Genomic DNA, 26,846 nt, shown 5'->3' with positions numbered 1-26,846 from the left:
CATCAAAATATTTTCAGTATAGTTGGAATTTTTCTTTCAGTAAAAAAATAGTCAAAAGAAATAGTTACTTAATACTCTATTTGTTCATCACCAGAAGAGTGATATACACACACACACACACACACACACACACACATACACATATATATATATATATACACACACACACTATAGATAGGTAAATGATAATATATAAGTACATATATAAATAGACAAATAGAGAGAAGATAGATGATCGATAGATAGCACACATTTGGATTTTTCCCATTCATTTTTTAACTGGTATTTTAAGACAGTGTCCACTGACATTTATCTTAATAGGCACATTCAAATACCTACCATATATCTAAAGGGAAGACTAGTATGATCCTCGTGCCAATGAGTGGCATTTTAAAAAATCTAACGATGCCCAATTAACCAAAATGAAAACCTGTCCCTGTCTCTAGGCCACACCAGTTTGTGCACATGTGAAAGACTGACATGTAGAGTCACACTATCAATTGAGAACTGACAAGAACTATATCCTAAGGGTTATGAGAATAAAAAACATAGTATTAATGTATGCATGTAAAATAATGTTAGATGTTTTAGAAGGTTACCCAAGCTGAAAAAACATCTTTAAGCACTTTAAAATGAATGACAAGTTGGAAAGAAAAATATTAAAATGAAGAATGAGAATAAAAGAGATAAGTAAATTTAACAAATAAATAAATGAAAGAATACATAAATAAGAAACTCAAAAGAAAAAATACTCCATTAATCAAAAATTCTGATTTATTTTCATTTGAATTTCAGAAACATCCAAACAAATTGTCTTAAATTTCTACCTTTTAAAGAATACCTCCTAAGGAAAGAAGATATTCTTATATGGACCTCCTTATACATCTAAGCTTTTTATATTTAAAAAAGCTATTGCTTTTTGAAGGAATTGCTATTGATCATTCAAGTTTTCAAATTCAAAAGAGAGATTGAAACAAAAACAAATGTGTGCTGAAGAAGCATTGTTCAATACACAGCTCTTAAGCACACTATTCAGAAGCTAGTTTTTAATCCTATTTTGTCGCATGTACCATGAACCTGGCAGGAAATTCAACTAAATCCTTTTTCATTTGTATTGTGTTATTTCTGGTAAACAAGAATGTGTACCCAAGCTTTCACACCCATATGCAAATACATACTACCAGAAGTATTCTAACACATTTACCACTTAGAAATCAATCTTATCTCTCTGAGCACAAGCTAGTCTCCATTTCTGAACTATTGAAAACTATCCATATCAAAAGAGATGCTTCCAGTGTTAAGTTTCATCATGTATGTCCGTAAGTAAAACAAAGGAAGTGAAATTCTAGTAGTATTCCTAATCTATCTCATGAGATTACCAACCTGATTCCAAATCTATGAACTTGAAGGATCATCTGTAATTTATATTAATCCATAATTTGAATCTTCTCTATCAGTACCTGAAGTAAGTTAAATCACTTTTTATTGAAAAATGTGCTAGCTTTTAAGTTTGAGACAAATGAGTAAAGTAGTATGGACACTGGTGAAAAACAAGTCAATTTTTTTAAAACAAAAAAGGAAGTCTCTGAAAACTAAGTGCCCATTTTATAATCTAAGAGAAGCTAAATCACGACAAACATCCTCTTACACAATAATGTGAAAATAGTGAAATTTAATTTTGTTTTGACTTTGGTTTAACATTTTTAGTTTCTTATCAAAGTTACCCACATTGCAGGTATTTCATTGTCTATTGACACTCATCATTTTATTCCATGACAATACTACTAAAATATGCTTCTACTTCCTTTTTGTTTTTCTAACTGTCATCTTTTATCTCATTTCCAGATGTCGACAAGGATGGACAGGAAATCGATGTCATATCAAAGTTCACCATTCTACTGCAGATCTTACATACTCTCAGAATAGTAGGTGACATTGTGACTAAACGAATCACTGGGTTTTTGAGTGTCTAATATTTTTGACTGTGTGTGTATCCTTTTCATTGGTTTGAAATTCTAGATATATGGACTCTCCTGGGTATTGGATTAGCTTTCCTGATGACTCATATTACAGTTGCCACCTTGTGTTTTCTTGCAAACAGAAAAGTACCAGTAAGGTAAGTGAAACATTTAATTTGCTGTGTTTTCCTTTCACTCCATTTTACATGCAAGGTAACTTTAGTGTTTTCATACTTCATGATATCTTTCTCTTATTTACTTATTTTTTTTTAGTAAAGTTGACTTTTTAGATTATGTTAGGAGCATTTTTGATGACAACACAAAGGAGAACATGGCATTCTGCACTGATTAAAAAGATAGAAGGGGATGGACATCCAGGTTTATGGTGGTGCCCAGGGAAGGCGGCAGAACTGCAAAAAAAGATAATTTCTTGGCTTTCCCAGGAAGGCTGAGCTCTAGGCACCAGCTTTCCAGGCCAAGACCCCCAGGTCCTAGGAAATGCACAGGCCAGAGGCCAAGAGCTGCTGTACCTGGAGGAACTTTGCAGGTGGGGCACAGGCATGACACAGGAGACCTCACAGTCTACTGTGCTGATCAAGATACTAGGAATAGATGAATGGATAAAAAAAGCTGTGGCACATTTACACCATGGAATACTATGTAGCTGTAAAAAGAAGGATCTCTTACCTTTTGAGACAGCATGGAGGGACCTGGAGAAGAATATTATGCTAAGCGAAATAAGCCAGTCAGAGAAAAACAAGTATCATATGTGGAATTTAAAGAACAAAATAAGCTGATGAACAAAATAGATCCAAGATATAGAAACATGGAACAGACTATGGAATCTCAGAGGGAAGGTGAGGGTGGGTGGGAAGAGATTAACCAAAAAATTCGTGTGAATATATACCTAGCCCATGGACAAAGACAATAGTGTGATGAAGGCCTGGGGCAGGGGTCCAGCTTGGGCTAAAAGGGGTGAATGGGAAAAAGAGGGTCATATATAATACTTTCAACAATAAAGAGAAAATTTTAAAAATGATGCTAGGAGCTTCCTACCTAATACCCATCTTCCCATCACCTGTAAGGGATACAGGTCACCCCAATAAGGAAAGTGACTATCTTTTCCATGAACCGAACAAGATAAAGACTCAGAATAAGATTTAATACAATTTTAAGATATTGAAGAAGCACATCATGTCTTGTAAGCTGAGTCTGTGGTCAGAGATTTAGATCAGCTGCAACACCGATGTGTCACAGAGCACAGGATAACTGCATTCTCCTTGGTGTCAAATGGAATATGCCACCTGCTGATGAATGCTTCTCAGCTATCCAGCCTGCAGTCTTGTTAAATACCAGACACCAAACTTGTTATCATCAATTAAAGCAAAATTATTCCAGAACTATGGTATTCATTAGGGAAAAAAATCTGACATTTTTAATCCATTACTATCAAGAAGAACATACTGATCTACTAATTCTGTGGTTATTTGACCATCACTCCAACACACAAGATGGCCACCCCCATATGGACACAAGATGGCCACCACAAGATGGCCAGCAGGGGAGGGCATTTGGGGGTGACCAGGCCTTCAGGGGAGGGAAGTTAGGGGTGACCAGGCTGGCAAGAGAGGGCAGTTAGGGGCAATGGGGCCAGCAGGGGAGCAGTTAGGCATTGATCAGGCTGGCAAGGGCATGGTTAGGGGGTGATCAGGCTGGCAGGCAGAAGTGCTTAGGGGCAATCAGGCAGGCAGGCAGGCAAGCGGTTGGGAGCCAGCAGTCCTGAATTGTGAGAGGGGTCCCAGATTGGAGAGGGTGCTGGCTGGGCTGAGGGACATACACCCCCCCCATGCATGAATTTCGTGCACCAGGCCTCTAGTAAGATATATTTTCATTTAATATATAATATTAATTATTCAAATTATATTTATTGGGAAATTAATTAAATAATGATTATTTTAATTATATTAATAATATAATTAATACTAGAGGCCCGGTGCACGAAATTCGTGCATGGAGGGGGGTTGTCCCTCAGCCCAGCCTGTACCCTCTCCAATCTGGGACCCCTCAAGGGATGTCTGACTGCCCGTTTAGGCCCGATCCCTGAGATCGGGCCGAAACGGGCAGTCGGACCTCCCTCTCACAATCCAGGACTGCTGGCTCCCAACTGCTTGCCTGCCTGCCTTCCTGATTGCCCATAACCGCTTCTGCCTGCCAGCCTGATCACCCCCTAACCACTCTGCTTCCAGCATGTTTGCCCCCAACTTCCCTCCTCTGCCGGCCTGGTCACCCCTAACTGCCCTCTCCTGCAGGATTGATCACCTCCAACTGCCCTTCCTTGCAGGCCTGGTCCTTCTCAACTGCCCTCCCTTGCAGGCCAGGTGCCTCCCAACTGCCCTCTCCTGCTGGCCATCTTGTGGTGGCCATCTTGTGTCCACATGGGGGCAGGATCTTTGATCACATGGGGGCAGCTATATTGTGTGTTGCAGTGATGATCAATCTGCATAGTACTCTTTTATTAGATAGGATAGAGGCCTGGTACAGGGGTGGGGGCCAGCTAGTTTGCCCTGAAGGGTGTCCCTGATCAGGGTGGATTCCCTTGGAGCGGGGGCGGCCTGAGTGAGGGGCCTGTGGTGGTTTGCAGGCTGGCCACGCCCCCTGGCAACGCAAGCAGAGGCCCTGGTATCTGGAATTTATTTTCCTTCTACAATTGAAACTTTGTAGCCTGGAGCAGGGCCAAGCCTGGGGCTCCCTCCGAGGCCGGAAGCCATTTGTGTTGGGATTATAATTGAAACTTTGTAGCCTTAAGCGGGTGGGCCCGGCCAGGGTGTTCGGAAAGCTTTGCTTCCCCTGTTGCCGCCAGCAACCCTGGCCTGCCCTCTCAAGCTCCATTCTGCCGCCATTTGTTTGAATTTGTTTACCTTCTATAATTGAAACTTTGTAGCTTGAGTGGAGGCTGAGGCCTGCAACGGCTGGCAGAAAGCTTGGCTTCCTCTGTTACCTAGGAAACCTTGCTCTCTGTGGCTGTAGCCATCTTGGTTTGGGTTAATTTGCATACTCACTCTGATTGGGTGGTGGGTGTGGCTTGTGGGCGTGGCTTCTGGGTGTGTCGGAGGTATGGTCAATTTGCATATTTGTCTATTATTAGATTAGATAGTATATGGAATTAGAGAAAGATTTATTTTAAGGAATTGACTTATGTAATTGAGGCCGGCAAGTCACAATTCAAGTAAGAGTTGGTGGTGTTGCCGAAACCGGTTTGGCTCAGTGGATAGAGCATCGGTCTGCGGACTGAGAGGTCCCCGGTTCAATTCCGGTCAAGGGCATGTACCTTGGTTGCGGGCACATCCCCAGTAGGGGGTGTGCAGGAGGCGGCTGATTGATGTTTCTCTCTCATCGATGTTTCTGACTCTCTATTCCTCTCTCTTCCTCTCTGTAAAAAATCAATAAAATAAAATAAAAATAGATTAAAAAAAAAAAAAAAGAGTTGGTGGTGTAGGCTTGCATCCAAAGTCTGCCAGGCATGCTATCAGGCTGGAAACACAGGGACGGTTTCCTTGTAGCCTTGAGGCAGAATTCCTTCTCATTTGGGAAACTTCAGTCTTTGTTGTTAAAGCCTTTAAATGGTTGAATTCGGCTCACCCACATTATGAAACGTAATCTGCTTTACTTAAACTTGGCTGATTATAAATATTAATCACACCTAAAAAATACTTTTACAACAACATCTGGACTAGTATTTGAGCAAAGAACTGGATGCCACAGTCTAGCCCAATTGACACATAAAATTAATCACCATGGACCTTGCCAGTTTGGCTCAGTGGATAGAGAGAGCGTCGCCTGCAGACCAAAGGGTCCGAGGTTCCATTCCGGTCAAGGGCAGACCTCAATTGCAGGCTCCTTCCCAGCCCCGGCCCAGGTCAGGGCTTGTGCAGGAGGCAACCAATCAATGTGTTTCTTTCACATCGATGTTCCTCTCTGTCTTTCCCTCTCTCTTCCACTCTAAAAATCAATGGGAAAAATATCCTCGGGTGAGGATTCAAAAAAATAAATCATCATGTTATGTGAATGAGTTATCACATTAACACAGCCAGCGAGAGTATTTAGGAAGAACCCTAAATGTCACACTTTTTCCAGGTTCATGCTGGACAGCTTATGCCATTGGGGCTTTGGAGAGACCTCTCAGGCAAATGTCAGTGGCACTATGCCACAGCCTGACAGAGCCAGCTCTCCTTTCTCTCACTTCCATCATTCTTCTTCAACATCACACTTCCCCTTCCTCATCACTCCTCACCTTCATTCTTTGCCAAATTCTATTTCTGTTTTCTCTTTTCCTATTTATTTGTTCATCTCCTCTTACTCTTTTCTGTTTCTCTGACACTTTTTAAAAAATGTTTAGTATCTTCTTCTCATCCCTTATTGATGGTCTCCAGAGTTTGCCTCTATATCTGATTCCCTTTCATGTAAGATATCATTCATTTCCAAGGTTTCAAATGCCATCTACACATTAATGGCTCCAAATAATCTCTCTGTCTTACTGAAGTTCTTTTCCATGCTCCAGATTCATATCATGCTTTCAATTATTTGCTAGACTTCTCCATAAAATTTTTCTAGATACATTGACTTTAACATTATGAAATATTAGCGCCCATCATTTCCCAACTCTGAAACCTACGTTTGAGATTCCCCAAAATAAAGAGTAACTTCATTATTTGAGGTGAAAAGCTTATATAGCTGCTTTTATCATCCTACCTGAACACATCAGAACTCCTATCTTACAATAACAACCCCTCTTGCACAAGATACACAAAAAATTGAGTGGAATTGGCTACATTTACAACTATAAGGCTCCTATTACTGCACATTTTAAAGAACTGCCAAGATTACCAGTAATTTAGGCCAGATACAACCCACTAAGGCTTACTAATGGAAACAGAACCATCTGTACTGTCATCAACCAACATTTTATTTCTCCAGTCTAGGTAGGGAGAGGCCTGGGAAGGAAAGAGAAGGGGTCCTTGCAGTCATTGTCTTTGGAGCAGTGCAGTGTTTGTAGTGAGAAGTTTTACCTCCTTCCCAGTAAAGAAGGGAGGAAGATACCACCTCCAACACTACCCAAAGCAATGGGATGGAAGAGCCCCAAGAGAATCAATAGTTAAGATTTGTGATGCCTAGAAGAAAGAGTGAAAATCCTGCAAAATCTGATCCCTGTTCCACATCAGAGTGCAATGCAGAGAAAAAGTTCTCAAGAGTACTTGATACATGTACCCTTTGCAGAAAGACATGAAGACAATTTTTGGTTCACTGCTCTGGAAGCGGGTGGTCCTGGGAGCATCCTATACCAGCTGGGCTTAAAAGGACTGTGGTACAATGTACCTGGAAACAACAGGAGAGTGGGGCGAGAGGGGAAGGGCGCTAAACTGTATCCCAATTGTGCACAACCCTCCAAATGTCTGGAAGAGAACTTAGAGTTTCCTTCCTCAGTCCATTTGAAGAAGCACAGAGAATGGAGGTAAATTGGTGTTGTGGGGCTGTTCAGTCAGCTGCCAGATTAAGTGAGGTGATGCCCTTCCTGAAAAGGGCATTAGGGGAAGGACTGAACTAAATGTTGACACAGCTGCCTTCTTTTAAAAGGCATTCAGCAATAGAAGGGGCCAAAATGAAGTTGATTCACACACACACACACACACACACACACACACACACACACACATGAATTCCATATGTTATCACCATGGAGGCCATGACAAGAGAAAAGTGAGAACTATCCATTGTGCAATGGTGGGGGCCTACCAACCAATGACAGGAGACTAGTTGCTAAGAAGATCCCTGCCTTGCATTTCCCCTTCTTCTCCGTGTCCCCATGATAGCCTTGAAAAATGAACAATGAAAGCGGGGGAGGGGAGTTAGTTGAAAGCCAAAACCATGACCTTTAGTCTCTTCCTGATTCCAAGCAGCAGCCATAGTCCCATCTCAAGTCTGGAATGGGGAAAGGGCAGGCAACAAATAAAAGTTAAAGTCTGGTATTACTTGGTAGCTTTAAAGTAGATTGGATTATGTTTTACACATCAAAAACTAACTTTTAATCATTAAAAGAGACAATAATGTTATGAAATTTGCCCAAAATTTGTGTGAATTGGACCAAGAAGGGAGGATGATTGATAAAACACAGTAGAAAAAAAAAAATGATTACAAATCAGTTACCAAAATCCTAAGTCTCTGCTCCTAATAGAGGTAGGTGAAGTCCAAGACTTGAGATCCAAGCCAGTGTCTCTGTCTCTGACACACTGATTCATTTCCACATCTTCTTCCCTCTCCCTTGTACCTTCTCTTCTCATTTCCAAGACCTCAAACAAAAAGGTTTGATTCCCTCTACTACCCGCCCCAAAATACCACCTAAGACTGTATTCTCAGTCTTTAGTGATCTCCCAAATCATTCCTTGTTCATGTTGCCCTGGAGGCCACAGGATGAAGCTCCCACTAGTGGGAACGAAGAGAGCGGAACTCCCTCTGAGGAACCAGACTGACCTCAGCCCAAACATGAGGCAGACCACAACCGTAATTGCCACCATTCACTATACCAGCTTCTACAGACTGGAGCATGCTTATCTGAGGCCTTGGAGACTTCTTGAGGGTACATGACACAAATGGTTTCAAGTGAGTCATTTTGTAGATGCCCAAATTCCATGTGTTTTCTTCTACATTGAGAAAGATTCCTTTGGCCTGCTGCTTCTCCTTTCTCATTTATTCATTCACTCATGTCCTCTTATTTATCCACATCCATCCTGATTCTTGCCAAAATAAATCACTTGTGGGAGAATGGCAGGGCAATACCCCGGGATACAAATAGGGAGATAATGTGAGAATGCAGTCCTCTACTCACTGTTTATATAACAAAATGGTCATCACCCAGAGGATGGGTACTAGGTACTCATTAGATCTTGAAACGTGGGGAAAGAGTAAATATTTGTCTTTCTATCCCCATTCGGTATTCTAAAGGAAGACCACCTGATTAGCCCACTGAGGTAAGGATCCCATTTCTGGCCAAACCCATGACGGGTGAGATAGGAGGTGAGGTCAATAGTATAAGCATGGCTGCAGGCACCCATATTAAGGCACTATAGTGGTGGGGATGGGCCAGGAAAGAGGTTATTGTGAAAATTCTCTGAAAGGTATCCACAACAGCTGTCCCCATGGTCCCGACTCCACCAGAGTTTCATTCTGCCGTGGGACTGTTGAGGAAGCAACAACTATGACAGCCTTCTAGAGTTGTTTATAGTAACAGAAAGTAGATCTGATCATCAAAATCTATACCTAGAAATCAAGATTAATGGGTACATATAAATAATGGACTATTCTTTCCTTACCAGCAGCCACATAATTCCCACTGCTTTCCTAGTTTAGACTATATCATCTTTTTTTAAAAATAAATTTATTGGAGTGCCATTCATTAATAAAATTATATAGTTTTCAAGTATGTATTTCTATGATACATCATCTGCATATTGCATTGAGTGCCCACCACCTAAATTCAAATCTCCTTTCATCACCAAACACTTGACTCCTTCTACTCTCTACTACCCCCATACTCCCTTTCCCTCTGGTAGCCACCATACTATTGTCTGTGTCTATGAGTTTCACATATGAGTGAAACATATGGTTCTTAGCATTTTCTGACTGGTTTATTTTGCTTAGCATGATAATTCTCAAGGTCCATTCATGTTGTTGCAAATGGCAGTCTTTCATTTTTTCTTACGGCTGAGTAGGTTTCCATTTTGTATATGTACCACATCTTTATCTAATCATCTATCAAAGGACACTTAGGGTTGTTTTCATGTCTGGGCCACTGCGAATAGTGCTGCAATGAACACAGGGGTGCATATATCTTTACAAATAAATATTTTCAAAATTGTCAGGTAGATACCCAGAAGAGGAGTTACTGGGTCATAGGGTAACTCTATTCTTAATTTTTTTGAGGAATCTTTATACTATTTTCCAGAGTGGCAGTACGAGTTTACATTTCTACCAGCAGTGAATAAGGGTTCCTTTCCAGTACAACCTTTCCAACAATAGTTATTACTTGTCTTATTGAAAATAGCCATTCTAACAGGTGTGAGATCATATCTCATTGTAGTTTTGTTTTACATTTGCCTAGTAGCTAGTGAAGTTAAGCATATATATATATATATATATATATATATATATATATATATATGCATATATATATATATATATATACATATATATATATATATATATATATATATGCAATTTCTATGCCTTCTTGGGAGAAGTTAGACTATCATCTTTGCCTGGGGGAAAATTGTCAATAAATAGCTGCATTGTGGCACTTTATTCCTGAAGGTTAATGTAATAAATACACTAAGAAAACTTTTAAAAGCGAACATTATAGTTAGTTATTCTGAGAAATAAGATATCTCTGTGTGAGGATTTTTTTGGAAAAGTTTAGATCAGGAAATTTTCTAAAAAATTTTTATAAGATTGTGAGTTAGTGTGTGCTTTCCTGAGAAGGAAATTATGAGATCAGAATGTGCTCTTGGGAATATCTCATGATTAAATTTCACAAACATTAATGAAGACTTCATATGTGCTAGTCTTGAGAGATCTCAAAGATATATAAGATGATTTCTCTGCTCTCTGACTCATATTCAATTGTAATATATGTTAGACTGTGATGAGTATCATGGTATAAATGTAAACCAAAATACTTTGGGGGTAAAATGGAAGGGGAGAATGATCAAAAGAATAATTTTTTAAAATATTTCTGATAAGAAACAGAGGCAATTGGAATTCCAAAAGCTGGACATGCTGCCCTATATAACCCATTGGAGATATAAATGTTCTTGTTTGAAAATCATGAGTGAGTAGTCCTGACCTCCAAATAAAATATCTATTTCTATAATATAATCTCTCCACCAGAGCTTTCCCCACTGCTAAAACCTTGTATAATAAATAATGTGGAGCTTTGGAGGCAGAAGTTTAGCTGCTCATGTAGTTTAGGATCCCTGGAGAGGCCTAACCTGGGCCCAGCAACGAATATTTATCCTTAACAAAAATCAGAACCTTGCTTTCTCTATGCCTCAAGGCATTCAGCTGCTTTGCAGCTAGAGTATCACCAGTGAGCCTGCCCTGGTTCCTGAAATGAATACGTAGCCTTAGCAAACTGGAATTCCACCTGGGACAATGACCACAGTGGTCTCATAATGCTGGCCCACTTTGGTCTGTCTGCATGTGTGTCTGCCCACAAAAAGTACAGCTGTTAAGGCCCATGAGCCTAACTCTCCAGTCTCAGTCCCTTGTGAGACATATAGTGGCCATGCTCTGCTAATACTGCTAAGTGTTTACTTTGGGCAAGAAAAGGGAAATTGAGAAGGGGAATTCAAAATCTTCTCCTAAAAATGGGATCCTCCTCCTCTTCCTCTTTCTCCTTCTGCACTTCCTCCTCCTCCTTCTCTATTTTAAAGAGAAGCCTATACAGCCTGATACTTTCCCCTTCATCCTCACCTTTGTTTTCTTGTCCCGAAATGGTGGAAAAGGCCCATAAGAGAGGACTCAAAGGAAAAGGAGTATTTGTCCCAAGCGGGTCACATTTTTGCTCCTCTTGTATGAGCCCTCCTTCTGACGCTGTGGCCAGGGATTCCATAAAGCCATAGCTCTTCTTCTTCAGAGTGGGATGCGTGGTGCACAGGGCAGGTCTTGCTCTGTCACATGGAGGTGATATGTACAGGGAGTTAGCATCCCGATGGATTAAGAGAGCTCCTAAGGGGAGATAGTATTTGCATTGGGACTTGAAGGATGAAGAAACCAAGCACAGATGAGGAAAAGGGAGGAAGGGTAATAAATAAAATAAAATAAAATAAAATAAAATAAAAAAAATAAAATAAAATAAAATAAAATAAAATAAAATGTGGAAAATCATGGTTTCAAAAATGTCTCACATAGTATAGAATATGGGAAAGGAAATGGTAAATTACACTTAGAACAGGAGGTTGTGGAGAAGCGGTTAAAGAATTTTGAATGTCTAAATAGATTTCAATTCATTAAAAAAAAAAAAAAGGACTGAGTTCTGGCTATATTCTGTCTGTCCCCAGATCCACTCTCCACCTTCCTCAACCAAAGAGCATGGAGAAGTACAGAAGGTAAATCTGGAGACTTGACCTTTGTGGATTGCATTAACAAGCTCTCTTCTCATCTGAATTTGTTACGTTTGGCCAAAGTGGGGCACGTTGAGAGAGGAAAGAGAAGGGTCTGGTTATTCATAATCCTGGATTCTTCCTGCAGCAGTGTTCCAGGGAGGAGCCTCTATGCATTCAACAGCGACCTTCTCCCATACCTTTCCTTTTTCCTTCTTCCCGCCTGGGGTGATAACAGGCCTGATGTCACTGACCCTGCTATTGCACCATCTTTTATTGTTTCTCTACATTCTGGCTTTGCAAATTGCCACTTTATCAAACACTCCTCAAATTTTCCAACTTGAGTATTTCAGCTATTTCCTGCTAGGGTCTTAACCGATACAAACCAGGAAGGGGTTTTAAACAGAAGAATGGCAAGCTCATGTCTGTGTTCAATAAAAGAATGAAGAGCATGAAAACAGATTGAGAAAGAGATTGGCAGTCTAGAGGACATACACTTGTTCAAGAGGTTTAGGTGAGAGATGAGAACTTGAAACTGAACAGTGATAATTGACTTAATATAGGAGGTGAGAAAAATGCAAGTATCAAAGTTGTTTCAAGGGTGTTATTCCTAAGCGACTGCATAGGTGATAATGCCACTAACAGAGATCCAAAACCCAGGAAGAAAGATAGGCTTGCTTTTGATAATAGGGAAGAAAATTACTTTAATATTCCACATTTTCTTATGTATAAAATGAGGAACTTTAATTCAATCAATTTTCCAATTTTCTATCATTTATAATCCACCCCACAATTTAGGACTTGAGTATGTATTATGTTTACTATTACTTATATTTATCTTTAAATAGACTACATTTTTTATTTAGTTTTCTCTAGAGAAATAATATTCATAAAATCATGAGTTTAATGTGCCATTTATATATTTTTATTATAACATTAATATAAAATATAACTATAAAGTTAAAATGTTTGTGTTGCCTAAATTACTCTTTCTTATAACCATTGTTTCACCTACTACATAATAGGAAATGATAATTAAATTATTTTAAAGCTATCTCCAAGCTCCAAAATTGCATGATTCGAATGGAATATTGAACTTGATTCTTTGAGCCCTGAGTATTCCAGGGCTATTAGGGTAGCTTTAATCTGAGAAGTATCCTACCTTCATCTTTGCATTACAATTCCCTGAGAGAGTTAATGCTTATTTTAAAAAGTAAAAATGTGCCTAAGTTGTAATTCGATATGAGACCAAACATTTGGCAAATCTATCTGTGTGGTGGTCTTGACCACACAACTGACTGGTGAAAACAGCAATGTCTGGGACTCAGTTGTAATTCTATTCACTGATAACTCTCTGGAAAGCAGGGACAGCATTGTTTGTTTATCTTGCATCTTGCCTAACACATGGTGTGCATTTCATAAATAACATCTAGGGAAGATGAAAAATCAGATGGCTGGGATCTGTAGATTTACAATAATACATCAAAGTCTTGGAGTTCAGGCTCTATGGGCTGATTATGCTCAAGACATAAATGAGTAATGCAAACTGCCACCTTTCCAATATAAAATGTAGAACAAACTTTCAGAAATGCTGGGCTTAATGCTTTCTTTACCATAGAAATAAAACATAAAAGGTAAGACTTCTACCAAAGCTAACCACAAAAGTGGTGTCCTCTGAAATCTTCCCAGGGCACTTTGGACAGAAGTAACCATTTCTGCCTCTGAGCTCCCAAAGCACTTAGTTCTCAGCTTGTTTTTCACTCATCACATTTGACTTCCCAAGATTTTGAGCCTCTTGAAGGCAGGATCCTTGTGCTATTCATATTTATATCCCTAAGTTCTCAAGTAGCAGTTAGGAATTCATCTCAGTAAATATTTGTTAGGTTGAATTTCTCAGCCTATTTACAATAGTATGTTGGAACCCAAATGAACAATTTATATTCCAAAGCACTCTTTTACTTGGCCATAATGCTCCAGAATTTATTCAGATTAGAATCTTCACAAGATGACTCTAAAAGTTGAGCTATCATTGTTGGGTATTCTTGAAGAATTTCCACCCAGTTGACTGAACTGCATTCTATTCTGTGAAAGTTGAAAGCAAATCAAGGAACAACAAATGATTCTGCTTGTCTGACTCTTGGCAGATTGATTATTGGTGTCCACAATGGACTAAAAATCAGTCCATAATCAGAAGCTTAAATACTAGGATATTAATAAAGAAAACCAAAATCTGCAAGTATAAGTATTCAAAATCTATGGAAAAAAATTAGCATCAAAAAACATGGGCACTTCAGGGGGGCAGGAAATGGAATTTAGTTACAAGAGTAACTGTGTTCACTTTCCCCCAAATTATCCTCATACCAGAGCATTTAATTTAGATGTACATATATATGACAGATTTTGCTCTGAGACTTCTGAAAACATTGCTTGGCATCTGTCAACCTAATGTAATTACCAATTTTACTTATAAAGGTATTGTTCTTCTCATTCTATTTTCTTAGAGAAATCATTTTCAAATTAGTGTATAGATTAACTCTTTTCAAGAAAATAGTTCTCATATTTATTAATGGAACAAAAGTAGACATTTTATATGAGTTCCAAAATGATTTGCTATTTTTACTGAATATTTAGTCATTTTTAAAATAACTAATTCCATGATAGTTAGAAAATATATTATTTGACTAAACAAAATTAGTTTACCTGCAATGTGTCAGGAATACAAGTCTTGAATAATATCGGCTTCATTTGGTGTGGACCTGTGTGTGGTTGCAAATCTATTGTCATTGGACACAAACTCCAAATAGCCCAATAGATGAAATATGGCCCTAGCTGGTTTTGCTCAGTGGATAGAGCACCAGCCCGCAGACTGAAGGGCCCTGGGTTCAATTCCAGGCAAGCACATGTACCTTGGTTGCAGGCTCAATCCCTGGCCCGCCCCAAGGGCCGAGTGTGGGAGGCAACCAGTCAATGTGTCTCTCTCACATAGATGTTTCTCTCTCTTTGTCTCTCCCCCTCCCACTCTTTCTCTAAAAAATTAATGGAAAAATATCCTAGGGTGAGGATTAACAACAAAAAATAAATGAAAGCTGTATAAAAATTTTTCAGAGCACTTTACTGTATACGAGCCCAGGTTCTCATGATTTGATCTGAAGATAGCCACGTTTCCATTTTGAAACAGGACTGTTTGGCAGAGATTGTCCCCTGGACAGGATTCACGGCCCTTTCCTCAGTTCACTGTAAACCTTTCATAGCAAAAGCACAGCATTTCAGCCCATGATATTTCTATGTTGCATGTGTTTCCTTGTATCCAGCCATCAGAGTAGGTCAAGGTGTCGTAGGAAAATCAGGGATGCTCTTTGAAAGAGGTAATCCGTGTAAAAGAGGAAGGACAAGAAGGCAGTCAAGTGAAGTGTGTTATGAGTAAGTCATATAGCTCTACCATGGCATGCAGCAAATCCATTCAGCAACTTTGACTGCAGAATCAGAACAACACTTAGGTTGTTCTTTATCGGTGTTCCTAGAGGGAGGATACGGGATTTGGAAGGGGGGAATGGGAGCAACTTCATAACTTTTCTTCAGTAACTGCTTTGCTATCCTCCTGATAGACTCCTTTCTGCTTTCAAATCACATTTCACATATTTGTTTTTTAAAAGCATCCTTGAGGACACTGCTATAAGTGTAGCACTATGTTTACTGTATTGAATTTCTAGCTCATTAATGACTCAAAGGACAGATTGACAACAGAACTTCAATGAACAGCTTATTTTCATCTTTGTAAAACAAAACACACATAACTCAGAAACTCTTAGTACTTCATTCATACATTTGCTGGCAAACATTTATTAAGCACCTATTATGTGCTTGGCACTGTTAGGGGCTGAGAATATAAACATAAAAAATAATTTATACTCTCGTAAGAGAGGGCTTATAGAAAAGCAAATAATATCAGTTCTCCAACAAGTGTATCTTAATAGGACATACCGTTGCTTTCTGCAAAGCACCCGAGAAACACAGTCAAGGAGAAGCTGGATTTGCTCCGAAGTGGAAGTCACGTGGTGGTGACGCGGGAGAAGGGTTCAGTGAGATGTGCCGTATCATGCAAGTCTGAACGCTTGGGTTGAACTCACTAGACGAAAAGGAGGAGGGGCATTCCAAGGAGGCAGAAGCACTCGTGTAAAGGCACGAGTTGTGACAGAGAAAATCATGGTTACTGTGAATAAAACGTAGGACAGGTAAGAGAAAATGAGGGAAATATACTGGGAATCAATAGGGTAAAGTTCCTTTTTAACAAATCTACATAGAAAGCTAATTGTGCTGTGTGCTTATAATTTGTCTTGAAGTTTCAAACATAGGTCGTTTTTAAAACTATAAGACAATATAATTTTATTCCTTGTTTAAGTTTTTTAAGTATTATAACTGAGTTTATTCACGGTAAAAGAGAATTTTAACTACAAGTATTAAATTCAAAATAGGCTCTATTTAAAGGAATTTGTGAATATTTGAGAGTCATAATAAAACAAGTCAATTTTTCTAGACAAATTCTCATATAGTGCTGTCAACTTTAAAATCATCTAACAAGGTGTAGAAAGAAGCAAGTTGCTAGGTGATTGCTAAGGGAAATCATGAAGTCTGATAATTAACGTCAACACTGCAATCTATTTCAATCAAGCGATCATGTATCTAAGAGAATTCAATAAGGAAATTAGAGTGAGTTTCACATAGAGAAATTTACATGAAAAAAGCATTTCATTTTGATCAGAGGAAGTTATATAGTACTTGGCCCTTCCAGAAATGGAGCTTTGAGATTTCACTTCATAAGGAGAAAGAGAAAAGAATATTTTCAGAAGAGTTAGCTAGCAAAAACTTACTGAAGGAAAATAAGTAAGCCAAGCAAATGAGTGTTTACTCATCTGTGGACTCACAGTGTAGAAAAGAGCCATTCAAGCTATTTTTTTGGTGAAGGATCAGCTCTGTTTTGGCTTGTTGTTTTCAATTCATCACATACTAATATTTTTATAAGAATTGGGAAAAAATGAAGTTAAAAGATATAAAATACTAGTTCAAATTTTTTATTCTTAGCCCCTACTGACATAAATTTACTCTGTCAAATTGCTACAAATGTTTCTAAACACTGGTTCCCAGTTTTCGTATTTATCTCATCATGAAATAATAAACAGAATAAGACCAAGCCATAAATAAGTCACACTCTGAGTGGCTCTGTAATAGAGTCCATGACACATGCTCGGTACTCAGTCTTAATGTTTCCTGGAGAAACTGTAAAATAAAGACTTTAGCTCTGCCCAGAGGAAGTTAACATTCAAGTGACAGAGATATGAATGTAAATAAATAAATGCAACTATCCATTTTCTACACAGATTCTTACATAAGGTTTTCAACTTTAAATTGTCAAAAAAAACTTAACAATGAAGCAAGTTGCTAGGTGATTGGTACTGCAAATCACAAAGATTGATTATTACCTTCAATATTGCAATCAGTTTTCAACAAAGGGATTATGTGTCTAAGAGAATTCAATAAGGAAATCAGAGTGAGTTTTCATACAGAGCAATTTACATAGAAAAGTATTTCATCCCAATTAAAGGAAGTACTATATGTTCTGTGAGTAAAATGCACTGCGCATAGTGGAGTATAAAGAAGAGAAGTGGTTTTTCTGTTGGCTGTATCAATGAGTTCTTTCTCTCCTTTTTTCTTTTTTGCTCAATCCCTTCACCTGTCCAACTCCCCCCACCCCTTCCCGATAATTGCCAGCCTGCTCTCTATCTATAAGTCTAGTCTCTATTTTTCTTTTCTTTTTAAATATATTTTATTGATTTCTTACAGAGAGGAAGGGAGAGGGATAGAGAGCTAGAAACATCGATGAGAGAGAAACATCGACCAGCTGCCTCCTGCACACCCCCTACCGGGGATGTGCCCACAACCAATGTACATGCCCTTGACCGGAATCGAACCTGGGACCTTTCAGTCCGCAGGCCAACTCTCTATCCACTGAGCCAAACCGGTTTCGGCTAGTCTCTATTTTTCTTGTTAGTTCAGTTTGTTCACTAGATTCCACCTATGCATGAAATCATAAGGTACTTGTCTTTCTCCTATTGGCTTATTTCACTAAGCATAATGTTTCCCACGTCCATCCATACTGTCACAAAGACTAAATTTTCCTTCTTTTTCCAACCGAGGGGTGTTCCATTGTGTAACTGTACCATAGCTGTCTTACCCACTCATCTACTGATGGACTCGGACTGTTTCCAAACTCTTGGCTATTTAAATAATGCTGCAATGAACATAGGGGTTCATCTATTCTTTTGAATTAGTGTTTTGGGTTTCTTCGGATACATTCCCAGAAGTGGAATCACAGGGTTATAAAGCAGTTCCATTTTTAATTATTTGAAGTAATTCGGTATTGCTTTCCACAGTGGCTGCACCAATCTGCAGTTTTTACCCACCATTGCACTTGCTCCATTGGTACAAATATCAACACAGTGGGAAAGTATGTTATGATAAAATTAACTGACTTAGATTGAACTTTGATTGAATCTCTTACCTGCCATTGAGACATTGGAAGTTAAATGTGAAAAGGGAATCCGGGTCAACCTTAATCACTCTGAATGGTCGGAGCTATTCACTCATTGTTTAGTTGAGACATTGGTAGTTAAAGCAACTTGCACCTGTTAATCATATGTAAATTTTTGCTGATTGTCTATTATTGGAATTTCCTGCCTAAAGGATATGGGTATATCTCAGAACCCCAATAAAAGGGATAGCAAAGGCCAGAGCAGTGAGTAGTCCTCCCGCTAGAGGTGGACTCCCGCCTGGCCCCCCATTTACCCAAATTAACTCTTTTCCAGTCTCTTTTCATTTTGATTGCGGCCTTCTCCAGAAACCGGACCTGAACGGGAACCCTGAAACACGCGGGACGTGAAAGGGGCTCCCACACTTACCCCTGTGTCTTACTGTGAAAATATGTTTGAATGGTGTGGCCCCTGGAGATGTCTCAGGACCTCCAGTGGTCCACGGACGGCACTCTGAGAAACGCTGCCCTCGTGCCACTGAAGCATCACTTGGAAGGCTCACTAATGCTCCCTCAAGTAGTGTATGTCTCATCATTCGGCCATTCTCATATTATTAGACATTTAGATCGTATCTAATCTTTCATTGTTATCAGCCATTTGTGGTGAGCCTTTTTCTGTATAAATCTGGGTCTTCCTCTCTAATTGTTTCCTAAAGGTTGGCTCCCAGTAAGTTTACTAGGTGAAGCAAACATTCCCAAGTGTACTATCAAATACACTTCCAAAGGACCCTCCCGCTCTGCATCTGGTTCCCGTTAGGTGGTTGTGAATGTGCTAACACTGCAGTCAGAGGAGGGGAAGCCCAGTGGAGACTGCGCTCCCATTGGCAGCATGGGGTCTCCTGCAGGTTAAGCTACAGGAACCTGGGTCAGCTTTATTCATACTAATTGCATCCATATTCCTGGGCATGTTCCCATTGAAGCACTCTGCCACAGCAAGATCGCATTAAACGGTGACAGGTTTTGTGGTCAGCGATACTGATTTCCTGCCTTAAAAGAGTAAGAGGAAAATAGAGCAGCTGCTGTAACATGTGAATGAGTTTAGCGAAATTTGGTGTCCTGATTGTTTGATTGTGTGACCCCGGATGATTAATCCTTTCCTCTCCCTTTTGTGGCATTTCTGGTTATGTTTGCGAACCCAATTCTCTCTGAACTTTTTCACCCAAACATTTGGTTCAGCTTGTTCCTTAAAGGCTTGGAAATGAAAACGAGCTCATAAACATTCCCTTCTGTTTTTTTTTTTTCAAATTGGCTTGCTTCTTTTCTTCCTTTCTATTTTTTTCCAGATTGTTTGTTTTAATTCTTTTTTAAAAAAGTCATAATCTTGCCAGAAGTAGATACTGTATATAGCTGATTATCTCCACTAACTAGTTAGCATGATTTCCCCCTTTTTCTTTAGCAGTAGTAAGATAATACATAGTCTTGTACAGTCAGTGAGAAAAGGTTGATTGAATAGACTCAATTTATTCTTTCTTATATTGCCTCATGATGTCATGCAATTCACTATAACTATAGATCCTTATGACAGATTTAATGTGCCAACTCTAATTACATACTACATATTTTAGTCTTGGTGCCTTTTTTATGATAAACACAAACATGAAAATGTCCTCCCCCCCCACCAAGTCAAATTCTCTAAGGCCCTTCTGTGCATCAAGGGTTCCATAAAATTCATTCACCTTCTTGCTACCACCTTCTCCTAGACAGTTTTCACTAAGCACTTGTTGGCATAGTTTTAGTCTGATATTTTGAAATATATGAGTGAACAAATGCCCCGGCCAGTGGGGTCTTCTAACGAGGGTACCGAGGCGGCGCACCTAAGAGAATGAGAGACAGACAAGGGACGCAGAAGAATGGAGGCAGGACAAAAGGGTTTCTGATCAAGCCTCGAAATTTTATTCTTACAGTGTTCCTTATATGTGGTTTCTAGAAGGGGAGATGCCTAGGAGGGGTGGGGGCTGAACGGGTCATGTGGACTTAGATAATCGGCTAAAGTCGTAAAGGGTGCTGACTATAGATAAAGGGTGTGGCGGTTGAAGGGAGGCTACAGAAGGAATGCTTTGTCCTCAGGCAAGAGGAAGTGGGCCTAGTTTCCGTGAGTTTCTGTTTCAGTAACTTACTGAAGTAAGGTCAGAGTTAATCCTTTGACCAACTCTTGGCTCCTGACAAACAAACAACCTACTGAAACCCATTAGTATTTTTTCCTAAGATAATGTTTTGGGGGCTTGCTACTTTGTTAGCCAAGATTATGGTAACAGGATGCACACAGTATAAGTTAAGTCTTCTCTCCTGCGTTGGAGAAGATGTGCTTTTAAGCACCTGGTTTGTTTCTTTTTGAAAGTGTGACCCTATGTAACTTCATTGTCTTGCTTAAATTTGAATTCATAAATCTTAAAGGCAAATTTGTATTCTATATTTAATAAACATATAGACTCTCACTATACCCATTTAATGTACTGTCTATCTCATTACCTCTGGCTCAACTCTATTTTCTAGTTCTCAGAGTCCCTTTCTCCAACTTACTATCTACTTTTTATTTGTTTTGCAGTCTTCTATAGTGCTTACCTTTTCAAACTTCCATAAATCTGTCCTTATTTTAAAATAACAAAATATTGTCTAACTTTTAAAATTTGTGATAACTCTCCTTATAAAGTCTATTCAAACAGACTTAAATTTGTATTGGAAATGATCAGAGACCAGGTGTAAAATAAAATTTGTCTAAGTTTTTAAGAAAAGAAATATGATGGTAAGTGTGAATTATGTGCCACTGACAATTACACAGGAAACACAGTTTACCAATCTCTTTCTATTACTGTGAGTTCAAAATGACCAAAACAAAAAATAAAAACACCTCAGTTTCATGGGTTTTGAAATCAGGAAACAAAAAGAAAAAAAGTATACTTATTAATTTTTATGATGAGACAGAGAAAAAAGTTATGAACACCCTGGTTAAGAAACATTAAAAATAGATACAAGTAAAAGTGGAAACTCAGAAATATTTTATTTTTATTAGGATTTTGTAATATATTTTCCTCTTATCTGAAAGACGAATACACTCAAAAGGGCTTCATACAAAGTCTTAGGACTAGAAACATTTGTGAAAAAACCTAACTGATGAGTTTATGTATTATGTAGATCTTCTATGTCTCCCAGGCCAGGTAGAGTGGCTTAATGTAGTAGGTGTCCTTTAGGTCCAGTTCACTGGAGCTGGGCACTCCAGGTGTACACCCTCCTATTGTAGTTGAGCCTTGATTGTCGTTGGCACTTTAATGAGAGATATTTACCCCCAGGCCAATCCACTGCAAGGACTAGTTGTGATAATTTAGAATCAAAAGAGCTTCTGCTAAGTGAAATAAGCCAGTTAGAAAAATATCTCACTCATATGTGAAATCTAATGAACAAAATAAACTAATGAGCAAAATAGATCCAGAGACATAGAAGCATAAAACAGACTGACGAATCTCTGGATTGGGTGGGTTGGGGGAGAGATTAACCAAAGAATTTATATTCTCTGCATAGCCCATGGACACAGATAATAGTATGATGGAGGCCTGGAGGTGCGGGGGTGTGGGGAGGTTAATGGGGGAAAACAAAAGGGACATCTATAATACCTTTAACAATAAAGATAAATTTTAAAAGATAAGCTTCCCAGATAAGGAAAGCTAAAGGAGTTCATAACCACCAAACAGGTTTTACTTGAAATGTTAAAGGATTTTTTGAAGAAAAAGGAGAAGAAAGAAGAAGAAGAAGAAGAAGAAGAAGAAGAAGAAGAAGAAGGGCAACAACAACAACAAGAACAACAAGAACAACAAGAAGAAAATGGCAATAAATACATATCTATCAACAAATGACTCAAAACAACAAACAAAGAAGCAGAACAGAAATAGACTCAGATACAGAGAACATTTTGATAGTTGCCAGATGGGAAAGAATTAGAGGAATGGGTGAAAAATGTAAAGGGGTTAAGGAATACAAATTGGGTTTTATAGAATAATCATGGGGGTGTAAATTACAGCATAGGGAATATAGTCAATAATATTCTAATAACTATGTATGGTGTCAGATGGGTACTAGATTTATTAGGATGATCACTTAGTAAATTATATGTCTAATCACTGAGGTGTATACCTGAAATTAATATAACATTGTATGTCAACTGTAATTGAAAAATAAAAAAAATGATTTAAATTTTAAAAAAGTGTTTAAAATTGCAGGTGGAAATAGAGAGAGTAGAACTGAGAGTCACTTTTCTGAGACACCCCAGATTCACCATTAATCAGGCTAAGCAAAATATAAGGTAATAGGCATGACTCTCAGAATAAATGAATTCCATTCCCAGCAGTGAAATGGTTGTATTTCATCATTTAGATGGATCCTTAGTTTTAAAAAATATGTCACATGTACTTTTATGGTTAGAAAACATTTTCCTCAATAGTAACAAATCAAGTATTTCATAGCCTAAAATGTATTCTGATAGTTATACATGGATATTTCATGCCTCTCATTTTTCAGAGATACATATACTATACTAGCGTTCCCGTTGCAGGAAAAATCCTGCAATAGGATTTTCTGCTGCACTCTACCCCGCCTCTGCTCTGCCCTTGTCGCCCGCCCCGCCTTCTCCTCCAGCCCGCCTGCTTTTCCTTTCCGCTCCGCCCTTGTCACCCGCCCCGCCTTCTCCTCCAGCCCACCTGCTTTTCCCTTTGCCCCCGGCCCCGCCTCCGCTCCGCCCTTGTCGCCCCCCCCACCCCCCTGCTTGCTTGCTTCTTCGAAGCTTTACTCCCTTCTGCAGCTCTTGGCTTCTTTGATGCTGTCTTGATATGCAAATTAGCTGCCATCTTTGTTGGGGTAATTTGCATACTCGTCCTGATTGGTTGGTGGGCATGGCTTAGGTGTAGTGAAGGTGTGGTCAATTTGCATATTTGTCTATTATTAGATTAGATGAGGAACACAGACCATTATTTTTCAAATATTATAAAATGAGTTATTAATACAAATATATTTTTCTCCAATAATATGACTTTTCCCCATTTGTATGTAATAGAAAGGGATAGAAGGGCCTTCTCTATTCTGTTAGACTCTGCTCATCTTCAGGGAAGCCCCCAAGCTACTCTTCTGGCTGCCACTTAACTTGCTGAAAATAGAATGGAAAGAAGTAGTGGGCAAAAGTAAACTCCTGCCCCACTTAAAGTCTTGCACTAAGTGGAACAGAAAACTAATACAAATGTGGCTCCGTGATAACAACAGCAAAAAATTAATGTCTTCTCTCTCTGGATACCAATGAAGTATATTGTTAGGAGTGGGCATTGGGGAACAGGGTAGAGAGGTTAGTGAATTTTGTTCCATCATTAAGCCTTCAGACTATATGCATTCATGAAATTACCCTTCCTGTAAACATTTGGTTGATTCCTACTGCACCAGGTACTTCACTAGATGCTGAGGTAGAAGAGAAAACCAGACAAAATCCTTGTACTGTCTAGTGCGGGTGGGGGGCGCGGATCTCAGTTGCCCCATTTGTTAAAAGTCATTAACAAGATGTTTACAAAGGTCCTTGATAACTTTAAATTAATAGATCTAATTTTAAAATATTAGTAAGCACTACAGTGATTATTTGATACTTCCTCATTGTTTTTCTTTATGCTGATGTCACTTCATTAATCCCAGGCATTGGGGTCAAGTTTAAAAGAGAATATAAATGACAAAAGGAGGAAAGAAAAAGAAACAAAAGTAAAGAGAATAGCACTCAACTATTAGTGGGCATCTATTTGTGGTAGGCATTTTATGAACATGCAATTTCATCTAAGACACAGAAATTCCATATCTGCCACCCTCCAAAAGAAGTTCTAGAGACAAGTTCAAGTTCTATAAGTTTCATGGATATGTTGATCAGCCTTGTAAGTCCAGTACCTAATGCAGTGTTTAGTATATAGTATGTGTCCTGGAAATATTGGACAAATTTAAATAAATATGAAAGATGATAAACAACATAATCAACATTATGTCATTCTACCCCTTAAGGAGTGAGTGACTACATTGTAGAGCATCATTTCCCTTAACTCAGGACAATCATTTTTTGGGATATTAGAATATTCTTTAACATTTAGAAACAATATCTAGAAATTATTTTATAGTGGAAGTATGAGAGCAATTTCCTTCACACAAGCACGCCCAAGAAGTATATTTTAGTAAATTAATTATCATGTTTAGCTCTTCAAATCACCTTGATAGCTGCATTATAATTACCACAATTTCATATAGTGTAATAAGAAAAATTAACCAGAGCAATTAGACAAGAAGAAATAAAATAAATCCAAATTGGAAAAGAATAAATAAATCTATCTCTGTTTACAAACAACCTTACTGTATTTATAGAAAATTCCCAAAAATCTACAAGAAATTTACTAAAGCTAATAAATGAATTCAGCAAATTTGCAGGATATAAGAACAACACACAAAAATCAGTTGTTCTCTTAAATACAAGTAATGAAAAATCATAAAAATATATTAAGAAAGCAATCACATATGACAATAGAATATAAAAGAATATAATAATACCTGGGAATAAATTTAACCAGGGAGGTGAAAGATTTCTATGCTTAAAAGAATGAAGTGTTACTAAAAGAAATTAAATAAAACTTAAGTGAAAAGACATTTCAAGTTTATAGATAGGAAGACTTAGTATTTTCAAGCTGTCAATACTTGAAAGTATTCAAAGCAATCTATATATACAACCCACTCACTATTAAAACTCCAACAGCCTTTTTTTTTGCAGAAATTCATAAGGAAGAGCAAGAACACTAAAGGGCCAAAACAATCTTGATAAAGGACAAAGTTGGAGAACTCACACTTCCTGATTCAAAACCTACCATAAAGCTATAGCAAACTAAAGGTGAGGTCTGAACAAACTAGTATACATGGACTAGAACTGGTAATCCAACTATAAACCCATACATCTATGACCAATTAATTTTTTACAAGAATACCAAGTACATTCAATAAGAAAATAATAATCTAGATGCTGCTGGAACAACTGGATTTTCACATGCAAAAGAATGAAGTTGAACCCCTACCACAAATATGCACAAAAATTAATTCAAAATGGATTGATTTAGACATAAATATAAGAGCTAAGCCTGGACAGTGTGGCTCAGTGGTTGATTGTCGACCTATGAACCAGGAGGAGGTCATGGTTCTATTCCCAGTCAGGGCACATGCCCAGGTTGCAGGCTGGATCCCCAGTGTGGGGCATGCAGGAGGCAGCCGATCAGTGATTTTCTCTCATCATTGATGTTTCTATCTCTCTCTCCCTCTCCCTTTCTCTCTAAAATCAATAAAAATATATCTTTTTTTTTAAAAAAAGAGCTTAAAATCATAAAAAAATCTAGAAGAAAACATATGAGCAAATCTGCATGACCTGGGATTTGGCAACGCATTCTTAGATATACCTAAAGCATAAGAACAAAAGAACAATAACTAAACTGGACTTCATCAAAAACTTTCATACATGAAAGGACATTATCAAGAAAGTGAAAGGATAACCTACAAAGTGGGAGAAAATATTTGAAATTATATATTTAGTAAGAGTTTAATATCCAGAATACACAAAAATCCTACAACTCAACAACAAAGAGAGCAACAACTCAATTAAAAAACAAACAGACTTGCCCAGCCAGTGTGGCTCAATGGTTGAGCATTGACTCATGTAGGTTTGATACCTGGTCAGGGCACACGCCTGGGTTTTAGGTTCCATCCCCACTAGAGGGTGTGCAAGAGGCAGCCTGATGGAAATTTCTCTCTCATTGATGTTTCTATCTCTCTCTAAAAATCAATAACAAATATTTAAAAAAATAAGCAGACTTGAATAGACATTTCTTCAAAGAAGATATACAAATGGCTTATACTAATGTCATTAGTTGTTAGGGAAAATGCAAATCAAAACTACAATTAAATACTACTTCACACCTATTAGGATGGCAAAAACAAAACAAAAAATAATAAGTGTTTGTAGGGATGTGGAGAAATAGAAAACCTCATAAAATATTAGTGGAAATATAAAATGGTGCAGCTGCTCTAGAAAACTGTTCAGTTCTTCCACAAAAAGCTAAATAGAATTACTATATGGCCCAGCAATTTTACTCCTAGTTATATACCCAAAGG

The 26,846-nt window shown here is 38.3% G+C and overlaps 1 protein-coding gene across 1 annotated transcript in view; it reads left to right on the top strand.

Moving 5' to 3' along the window:
- Positions 1-26,846, top strand: part of MALRD1 (MAM and LDL receptor class A domain containing 1) — a 640,413-nt gene that overhangs the window by 603,965 nt on the left and 9,602 nt on the right. The window contains exons 38-39 of the mRNA XM_054724807.1: positions 1,846-1,925; positions 2,020-2,116. Coding sequence (XP_054580782.1) covers positions 1,846-1,925; positions 2,020-2,116 — 177 coding nt within the window. The remainder of the gene's footprint in view (positions 1-1,845; positions 1,926-2,019; positions 2,117-26,846) is intronic.

This window comes from Eptesicus fuscus, chromosome 2, assembly GCF_027574615.1.
Source record: "Eptesicus fuscus isolate TK198812 chromosome 2, DD_ASM_mEF_20220401, whole genome shotgun sequence".
NCBI lineage: Eukaryota > Metazoa > Chordata > Mammalia > Chiroptera > Vespertilionidae > Eptesicus > Eptesicus fuscus.
Note: the sequence above shows the minus strand (reverse complement) of the source record. Positions and strands in the feature narration are given on the sequence as shown.